Source organism: Eretmochelys imbricata, chromosome 9 (assembly GCF_965152235.1).
Source record: "Eretmochelys imbricata isolate rEreImb1 chromosome 9, rEreImb1.hap1, whole genome shotgun sequence".
Lineage (NCBI taxonomy): Eukaryota > Metazoa > Chordata > Testudines > Cheloniidae > Eretmochelys > Eretmochelys imbricata.
This window is the reverse complement of record NC_135580.1, coordinates 51,562,057-51,572,547: the sequence shown is the minus strand read 5'-3', so window position 1 is coordinate 51,572,547 and position 10,491 is coordinate 51,562,057. Positions and strand designations below refer to the sequence as shown.

The 10,491-nt window shown below is 45.3% G+C and overlaps 1 protein-coding gene across 1 annotated transcript in view; it reads left to right on the top strand.

Annotated features, from left to right (window-relative positions):
- The first annotated feature begins 2,671 nt into the window (after window positions 1–2,671).
- Window positions 2,672–10,491, top strand: part of DZIP1L (DAZ interacting zinc finger protein 1 like) — a 30,339-nt gene continuing 22,519 nt past the window's right edge. The window contains exons 1-5 of the mRNA XM_077827186.1: window positions 2,672–3,187; window positions 4,875–4,959; window positions 6,345–6,469; window positions 8,722–8,862; window positions 9,595–9,732. Coding sequence (XP_077683312.1) covers window positions 2,672–3,187; window positions 4,875–4,959; window positions 6,345–6,469; window positions 8,722–8,862; window positions 9,595–9,732 — 1,005 coding nt within the window. The remainder of the gene's footprint in view (window positions 3,188–4,874; window positions 4,960–6,344; window positions 6,470–8,721; window positions 8,863–9,594; window positions 9,733–10,491) is intronic.

The window sequence follows — 10,491 nt, the reverse complement described above, 5'->3', positions numbered from 1 at the left end:
ATATAACATTTAAACAGTTGTAACTCAAAAAGGATGGGTTTCAGAGTAACAGCCGTGTTAGTCTGTATTCGCAAAAAGAAAAGGAGTACTTGTGGCACCTTAGAGACTAACCAGTTTATTTGAGCATAAGCTTTCATGAGCTACAGCTCACTTCATCAGATGCATACTGTGGAAAGTGTAGAAGATCTTTTTATACACACAAAGCATGAAAAAATACCTCCCCCCACCCCACTCTCCACTCCTGGTCTCTATTCAGGCCTAGGTTGATTGTATCCAATTTGCAGATGGGTTCCAGTTTGGCGGCCTCTCGCTGGAGTCTGGATTTGAAGTTTTTTTGTTGTGATGTTGCGACTTTCATGTCTGTGGTCACGTGACCGGAGAGATTGAGGTGTTCTCCGACTGATTTGTGAATGTTGTAGTTCTTGGCATCTGATTTGTGTCCATTTGTTCTTTTGCATGGAGACTGTCCAGTTTGGCCAATGTGCATGGCAGCAATGCCCCTCTGCCATGCGCATTGGTCAAGCTGGGCAGTCTCTGCGTAGAGGAGTGGATGGACACAAGTCAGATGTCAAGAATTGTGGCATTCGTGGACCAGTCGGAGAGGACTTTGGTCTCTCTGGTCACACGATTGCAGACGTGGGGGTTGCGATGTTGCAACAGGGGAACTTCGGGTCCAGGCTCCAGCGAGGGACTGCTGAGTTGGAGTTCATCTGCGGGTTGGATGCAGTTGACTTGGGCTTGAGTGGAGACTGGGAGTGGCTGAGTCATTATGCAAGGTAACCTATTTCCCCTTGTTTTTTCCTCCCCCCCTCCCCCCCTCAGACGTTCTTGTTAAACCCTGGATTTGTGCTGGAAATGGCCCACCTTGATTATCATACACATTGTAAGGAGAGTGGTCACTTTAGATAAGCTATTACCAACAGGAGCGTAGGTTTGCGGGGGGGAGAAAACCTGGATTTGTGCTGGAAATGGCCCAACTTGATTATCATACACATTGTAAGGATAAATTGGTTAGTCTCTAAGGTGCCACAAGTACTCCTTTTCTTATTGTAAGGAGAGTGATCACTTTAGATAAGCTATTACCAGCAGGATAGTGGGGTGGGGGAGGTATTTTTTCATGCTTTGTGTGTATAAAAAGATCTTCTACACTTTCCACAGTATTCATCCGATGAAGTGAGCTGTAGCTCACGAAAGCTTATGCTCAAATAAATTGGTTAGTCTCTAAGGTGCCACAAGTACCTAAAAAGGATGGGTTTCTTTTTAAAGTTTCCACTTTAAAGTACTAAAAGCTGAAAAGTATGGTTCAGCATAGTTACCATCTGTTGATTTTCCACATATCTGGTGATTGCTTGGTCTTCAATATATCAGTAGCTGACATGTATTTCCCTGAAGAATTTAACAAAATCTACTGATATCATTTCCTCACAGAGAATCATTTTCTAATAGTCTCTTCTTTTTACACAGGCTATTCTTTATATGGGTATGTGCGTCTTTATGCATGTGTACATGTGTATGTATACAGTGTAGTTATAGCAGTGGCTGTAGCTCTGTGGTTCTCAAACGAGGGCCACCACTTGTTCAGGGAAAGCCCCTGGCAGGCCAGGCCGGTTTGTTTACCTGCTGTGTCCGCAGGTTCGGCTGATCGCGGCTCCCACTGGCTGCGGTTCGTCGCTCCAGGCCAATGGGAGCTACAGGAAGGGCGGCCAGTACATCCCTTGGCCTGCGCCGCTTCCCACAGCCCTGGTTGGCCTGGAGAGGCGAACCGCGGCCAGTGGGAGCCATGATCGGCCGAACCTGCAGACGCGGCAGGTAAACAAACCGGCCCGGCCTGCCAGGGGCTTTCCCTGAACAAGCAGCGGCCCTAGTTTGAGAACCACTGAGCTACAGCCATGTGTTATTGGGATTCATACACAATGGGTGCATGCATATGTTTTAGGTGTGTATGCAGCCTTTAAGTATAGGTGTGCTGTATAGAGGTGTTTGTATGAACATAGATATGTATTTGTACAATGTAGGTATGTGTATGCATACCATTGTGAGTGCTAAGGCCACTATATTAAAAAGTGACTTTCTGAAATTGGCTCCTAAATACACATTTAGGCACCTGAATAAGTTCTCTGATTTTCAAAAGGGTTGAGCACAGCAGTTTGCACTGACTTTGTATAGGCATACATGTATATGCAAAAACTATGGGTACGTGCATCTTCAGTATACGGGTGAGTTCTATACATAGTTGGTAAAAATGTATTTTAATTACCAAAAAAAATTGAAGAAAATTTTCCTCAGAATAATTTGATTTTCATTAAAAATCAATAAAATAAATAAAAACGAACTATTGGAGGGACTGGTTGATTTTTTTTTTTTGACAAAAATCCAAAATATTCCAACAAAAGCAGAAACTTTCTTGCAAAATTCAAAAAGCCATTTCTTTGTTTTGAAAAATGTTTTGACAAAATGTTGCGGCCAGCCCTAGGATCACAGAGATTTGAATGTATGCAGATGAAAGGTAGCTTTGTGTATGCACACAGTAGATGTGCATGCTCAGTGCAGATCTGTGTGTGTGAAATACAATAAACATACTTACCAGCCTTTTTTCCTTATTTTCCAGCCTTTCTCCCAAAATACATACTACCCATTGCATTGGCCTGTCTTCAAAACTAAGTGGCTGGGTATGCCAGGGCACACCGCCTCCATGAGCTACCCAACTAGTGGCGTTGTCTTTGGGAACATGCTGACCAATCCAGGTGGAATTCCCTCCTTCAAATTCCAGGCCCGTCGAGACAGCGTTGACTGGAGGCGGTTCAGTGCCATAGACGTAGAGCGGGTGGCTCGGGAGCTGGACGTGACCACGCTCCAAGAGAACATTGTCAGCGTCACCTTCTGTAACCTGGACTCGGAGAAGTGTCCACACTGCCAGCAGCCCATAGACCCGGTTCTCTTAAAGGTCCTTAAGATGGCACAGCTGACCATCGAGTACCTACTGCACTCGCAGGAGTACCTGACTGCCAGCCTGGCACTGCAGGAGGAGCAGCTGCAGGCTACCCTGGAGGAGCTGAAGCGCACCAAGCAGGAGCTGGACAAGCAGGCGGAGGAATTGAAGGGAGTGAAAGAGGAGAGCCGGAGGCGGAAGAAGATGATTGCCACCCAACAGCTCCTCTTGCAGGCTGGGACCAATAACTACCACAAGGTGAGCTCTGGGGCAGAGAACAAAAATAACCTCCCAGCCTTGATTGTCCTGGAGGTATGAGAGGAAGGAGCCTTTTCATCACTGACCTCAGAGGCAATGGCAATTCAGTCCCCAGCAGCACTAGGTAAGCGTGACCTAGACCAGGCGCTAGACAGAAAACTTCCCTGTTCAGCCCTGATCAGGCACTCACCCAGGATGTGGGAAACCCTGATCAAGTCCCCCCTCTGCCTACTGAGGAGAAGGGATTTGACCAGGGATCTCCCACGTCTCAGGTGAGCTCCCTGAACCACTGGGGCTATGGGACATTCTGAGGTGGGTCTCCCTCAGTCTCTCCTGTTGAAGCCATTCCTCTTTCATCAAATGTCAGTTGGGTCAGAGCCAGTGAGAATCACTCTCTAGCCCAGCAGTTGGAGCAATCCCCTGAGAGGTGGCAGATGCCTGGTCAAACCCCTTCTCCCCCCAGGCAGCTGAGCTGGGATCTTCCACATCTGGGGGAAGGGCTCTAACTACTGGGCTAAAAAATGTAAGGGAGGCGATCCTCCTTCTTCCCTCTCCCCCCAGGCTGTTTTGTGTGGAGTGAGGGAGGTACCTAAGATGCCCAGCTCCAGGCAACGGGCCTCCCTGCAGCCCAGACTTAGGTGCCTAACTCCAGGACGGGGCGTGGCTTAGGGCACTACCCCTCTCCTTAGCATCTCCCATTGGCTATCTTAGCTCCCTGCCTAGCGTGCTGGCTTTGTGGATCCCATTCTTAGGTGTCTCTCTCTCCCCATGCCTTGTGTAAGGAGCTTAGGTGCCTCACTCAGGCTCTGTGGATCCCAGTGTGTTCCTGTGATTTGCTAGGTACCTAAAAGTTAGGGGTTGCAATGCCGAAGGCCCTTTGTGGATCCAAGCTGAGGTCCTCAGATTCTACAGTCCTGGGGGCCATATAAATACCCATGATAGATATATGACAGGAAATCTAGGATCACTCTTTCTTTGGAAACTGGTAGCACATTTCTTTCCTCCAGTCTTATTGTACCTACCCAGGGTACAATTATTAATTATTAAAAACCAGTGATTGCCAATAAATCATCACATCGGTCAGCCAATTCCCTTACTTGGGAATGTCCAACAAGCCATTGAATTTATATTCATCTATTCCAAACCATCTCTTAGCCGCAGCTCTTCCTTCTTTATTAATGGCTCCAGCTTCACTTCCATCTTTTTCAAGTTGAAGACCAATTTTTTTTTTAATTGCAGTACTTCAGCCATTTTTGAATCATTAATTCATCCTCCTCCTCGTTTGTTAATGAGCCTTCTTTCTCCCTAGTATTTCTTTCCTCCTGAATATCTTTATAAAAGCCCTTCTTTTTGTCCTTCATCACCCTGTGGCTAGTATTGACTTGTTTTGGTCATCTCTTGCCCAAAGTTTTCCCTACAAGCCTGAGCGGTCTCTGAATCATCTTCTTGGATTGTCTCTTCTTCTTCACCCCTACGAGAGGTTCTCTTTTGGCCTCAGAGTAAAGATACTCCTGATAATCATGCTGTGATAAGGTTCTGACACAGGTCCCAAGTATGTTGGGAACTCTGCTTTCAAGTAACAGAATGAAGTCTTTTGGTTTGGGGTGGGAAGATAGGATGGGATGGGGAGAGCGTGGCACTCTGGTAATCTGACCCCTTTCACTCATTCGCTTTTTCTAATGCCCAGTGTCAGCTGTGTGACAAGGCCTTCATGAACTACTCCTACCTCCAAGCCCACGTTCAGCGTAGACACACTGAGGCCAGCGAAGCTGGTGAGTATGGGGCTGAGCTTTTCTCCTTTGGCTTCTTTTTGGAAGGGTTTTAGGCCTCCTAGCCACAGGGGATGACAAGCCTTGGAGAGGAACGACATGGGCATGCAACACACTTTATTGTTTTTAAGACTGGCTTTTTCTGAAATACTTTTGTTCTAAGTATATCATACTTTCCTTTAAGGAAGCTGCTGGGTCACTAATTTCCTCTGTCAAGGCCCTAATGGGAGCAGCACTGCAGGGTCTGAGTCCAAGTCCAAGCTGCTAAGGTGATCGCAGTGCATTGTCACCTAGCATCCAGTCTGAAAGTGGGAAAAATGTATCTTCTCACCCCTCAAAAGAGGTGACAGACCCAGGGCTGGGACTTAGAGTGGGTGCTGGCAGAGAGACCAGGGGCTGTGTAAGGTACAGTGAGCCCAATAACTATGATACTCAGCATCTCTGAAAATCAATTTAGGTTCATAGAAATAGATCTACATGACTAACCTTAGGCGCCCATCTGCACTGCTGAAGATCCCAAATCAGTAATGAAGCATTTACATCTAAAATGAGAAACAACACATTTGAAAACATATAGATGTCTCCTTTATTCAAAAAAAAAAGGAAAGTCAAAGTGGCCTAGTGGCTAGAGCAATGGACTGGAACTCAGGAGATCTTGATTCTAAGCCTGGTGCTGCCACTGGCCTGCTGGGTGACGCTGGGCAAGTCACTTCCCCTTCTGTGCCTCAGTTTCCCCATCTGTAAAATAGAGATGATGCTACTGATCTCCTTTGTAAAGCACTTTGCTATCTGTGGATCTATTTAGTCACTTATCAAGACCAGAATTCCGATGCTTCAACTTGGCAGATAAGATAATTCAGAACTGGAGCCACACAGACACCATAGTCACCTGTTCCACTACCCACAAACAGGTTGCCTGGAGGAAAGAAATCACAAGGTTGGGTACAAAAAATGCAAGCTGAGCTCAACTCAAGGAGGGCTCTGCAGCTGCTGTGATATGCATTCTGTCCAGCAGAGGGCAGTGGTGTTATACATCTATCTTCATGTGTCCCATCCTTAAGTCATTTGCCCAAGTATCTTATTTTAAAATGGCAACAGCTGTTCAAAAAAACCTGCAGTGAAAAGCAAAAAATGGCTTGGCATTTTTAATTTTGTTACAAATTTGAACATGTGCCACGTTTTGCAAATATTTTTCACGGAAAATTGAGCCCCTTTTCTGGGGCAAATGACTCAAGGGCTGATCCTGAAGCTTTAAAGTCAACGAGAGTTTTGCCTCTGGCTTTAATGAAAGCAGGATCAGGTCCTAAATATCCCAGATAAGTCACAGCAGAAGCTTCTGGCAATTCAGGCTGTCACTTATGGTTCCTCGGTTTGAATGGCCTTCACAGAGAGACAGAAGAAGAAGCAGGTGGAGCAAATGGAGGACGAGATTCAAGAACTAAGAATGAAGCTGAAAGAGACCCATATGCAGCTGGAAATTGAGAGAGAGGCTGAGACTCAGTGCAGGGCTCAGGTATGAAAACAAGTGTATTTCCAAGGATTTGGGGGGAAACGGGGGAGGGAGGGAGGAAGGGGGAACATTTATTTTATTTTGACCTGAAACAAAATGAAAAACTCAGCGAACATTTTCCAACATCAAGGAAAATTCTAATTTCTTTTGAAATTTTTCACAGAAAATCTGCAGTGAAAGGCAAAACTGCTTGACAGTAACAAAATTTTGGATATGTCCTAAAAGTAACATTCCTTTAAAAACAAACAAACTTTCAAACTTTCTAGGCCTAGTCTACGCTAGAAAAGGTTTGCTGGTGTCACTATACAGGTATATACAATCAGTGCTATACCAGCAAACCCTCCTACTGGAGATGCACCTATTAGCGCCAAAGAGTGCTTTTGCTGGTATCGCTTATACTAGTCCCCGAAACTGAATGAGCCATGCTGACAAATGGCCCTTTTGCTAGTATAACTACAACTATACTAGGGCTTTTGCCACTATCAAAATGTCATAGAGTCATAGCCCTGACTCACATTATTATACCAACAAACGTTTCCACCGTAGACCTGACTTTAGCCCAAAGCCGGCTCTACACATGTTTTTTGCAGTGGTGTAACTAAGGGTATGTCTACATTGCAATCACAGGGTGTGGCTGCAGCCAGTTTTAGACATATCTGAGCTAGTTCTCATCTAGCTAGCTAGAGTACCAGAGCAGTGACGCTGTGGCAACCTGGGCTGTACAAGCCCACTTGGAATTCTGGGTAATTCACACTGTTCTCATAAACAAACTAGCGAAATGCAACCTAGATGGAGCTACTGTATGGTGGGTGCATAACTGGTTGGAAAACCATTCTCAGAGAGTAGTTATCAGTCGTTCAAAGTCAATCAGGAAAGGCATAACAAGTGGGGTCCTGCAGGGATCAGTTCTGGGTCCCATTCTGTTCAATATCTTAATCAATGATTTAGATAATGGCACAGAGAGTACACTTATAAAGTTTGTGGACGATACCAAGCTGGAAGGAGTTGCAAGTGCTTTGGAGGATAGGATTAAAATTCAATATGATCTGGACAAATTGGAGAAATGAAGTAAACAAGATGAAATTCAATAAGGACAAATGCAAAGTACTCCACTTAGGATGAAACAATCAGTTGAACATATACAAAACAAAATGACTGCCTAGGAAGCTGTACTGCGGAAAGGGATCTGGGGGTCACAGTGGATCACAAGTTAAATATGAGTCAACAGTATAATACTGTTGCAAAAAAACCCAAACATCATTCTGGGATGTATTAGCAGGAGTGTTGTAAGCAAGATATGAGAAGTAATTCTTCCACTCTACTTCATGCTGATTAGGCCTCAGCTGGAGTATTGTGTCCAGTTCTGGGCGCCACATTTCAGGAAAGATGTGGATAGATAGGAGGAAGTCCAGAGAAGAGCCACGAAAACTATTAAAGGCCTAGAAAACATGACCTATGAGAAAAGATTGAAAAAATTGGCTTTGTTTAGTCTGGAGAAAACTGATAGGGGACATAACAGTTTTTAAGTACATAAAAGGTTGTTGCAAGGAGGAAGGAGAAAAATTGTTCTCCTTAACTACTGAGGACTGGACAAGAAGCAATGAGCTTAAATTGCAGCAAGGGTGGTTTCTGTTGGACATGAGGAAAAAGTTCCGAACTGTCAGGGTGATTAAGCACTGGAATAAATTGCCTACGGAGGCTGTGGAATCTTCGTCATTTGAGATTTTTAAGAGCAGGTTAGACAAACACCTGTCAGGAGTGGTCTAGATAATACGTAGTTCTGCCCTGTGTGCAGGGGAGTGATTTAGATGACCTCTCGAGGTCCCTTCCCGTCCTACACTTCTTCGATTCTATAATTACATACTCTTGTCAATTGGGGTGGTGATTTTATGTTGAAATAGTTATACTGATAGAAGCGCTAGTATGGCTGTAGTTATACTGATATAATTATGCCTCATACCAGGATACCTAATAGGAAAAAGCACCTTTATACCAATATAACTGCGTCCACGCTTGAGTGGGGAGGAGCCACTTTAGTTATACTGATATTGTTAAATCAAAACAAAATTTGGGTGCAGATACAACCTAAGCTCAGAGAAGCTGACTGATCTGTGAAGTCAGATTGTCAGAGCTTATTTCACTGGGGGGGGGGGGCAGAAGATGAGGGGTCTGAATCATTAGAAAGCCTCTGTTTTCCTCTCAGCTCCAGCTTGGAGTTTATGTTTCCTTGGCAGGAAGCAGAGATAGTTCGCCAGAGAGAAGAGGAGGGAAGAAGGGGATTTGAGAGATGGAAAGAGGAGGAGAGGACAAAGTTTCAGGAGGAAATGGACGGCCTGCGGCAGTTGTTCCTGACAGAATTCAAGGACATTGCCAGCAAGAACTCTGCCTTGGAAGGGGTGAGTGAAATGTGAGGGTTAATGTTCTTCTGTTGAAACAGATGCTCAGCTTTTCCCCTGGCATGTGTGTTGGCTCAATAAGTCCCATTGCTTTTTCTCTCTAATGCCGTCAGATCAGAACAAAATATCAAAGGTTGGCAAGGATGTTTTTCATCCACAGGCTGGTAAGTGTAGCTCCCCTTTATACCAATGCGGAAAGTGAAGGAGTGTCACACAAGGAAATGTCAGTGAAACTAGGAAGCAAACAAACTGGCTTAAAATAGTGCTGGTAACCCAAACGAATCACAGCACAGAAAAGAGACCTCAAGGGGTGCTGAACAAGCTCAGTGGAGTCAGTGGGATTCCAGAGCTTGGTGACTTGTGTATTCCAGCCCTGCAGTAGCCCTGGCATTTTAATATGCCCCATTGCACCCCAGTTTGGCAACACATGGGTCTCTCTCAGAATGGGGGGAAATATTGACCTGTTCAAGGAAACTTCCTACCACACCCCGCCATGTCATGTACAATATCAAGCCAGGATTGCCTGTGTGTAGTTCAGTTGCATAGTTATTTTTATGGTAAGTCTCACCTAAAGGAAAACAATATTCTAAGGTCAAACACTCCCATCTGACAGGCAATGCAGCATTTTGATAAGTGAGTCGCAGGTATCAGTGCTCGAGTCACTTCCCCATCAGGTACCATTGCTAGCTGGTATCTGACATAAGCAGAAATATCTCCTTCCATCCTCTCCAGAAACTGCAGGAGCTGCAAGCCAAAAACCTGGTGGCATCCAATCTGGGGGTCCTGCGGGATGAGGACTCTGATGACAAGCAGCAGTGGGCACTGACTCAGAGAGAGCTCCAGGGCATGAGGGAGAAGATCGAATTACAGGTGAGGCAGTGCCTCCAGCTGCAGCAGCCCATTTGGTTCTGATCAGTTTCCCATCAGCCAGCTGTGGGGAACCTCTCCCATGACTGCGCAATATAGCACAGGGCAAGGGAAATCCAGTAATGTCCCTTGCATGGAACTTCATGGCACACTAGGGCTCACATTCAGGATAGCACTGGGCATATGCTTAATTTTAGCATGTTCGTAATCCCAGCTGCTTTTCTGAATCGTGGCTTGCGTGTGTTTTCCAACATGCACAGCTCTGCAGAAGGGTTATGAGCCCTCATGCTCTAGTACATAACTGACCTCTAATTCATGGGGGCACTAAACTTTCCTTGGTGGAAGTTTAAGTCATAACCATCCCTTGCAAGGTGAAGCAACTTGCTGACAGGTATTAGAGTAGATAGAGCCCTGGTCTGATCCGATCTGGCAATTCCTTTTTGCCTATGAGGTGAAATTTTAAGACGAAGTTCTTGCTCTCTACCCACGGTACATGCACAGTGGAATGGTCCATTCTTTCTGCAGATGAGATTCCACTGGACAAAGGCTCCATCTGTTCAAAGTGAGGATTTGGACTATCTGACCAAACAAGCTCTCTGATTAAATGGACCCATTGCTCTCTTTTCTGCTCGATGCTTGTGTCTATGGCAAGGTTAATCTTGGTAGAAGACAGCTTGAGCAGACATTCCCAAGAGGCAAAAGCCATAGGCATGCATTGCATGGTCGACCATGCTTTTTATTTTAGACACAGTCATGGGCCAG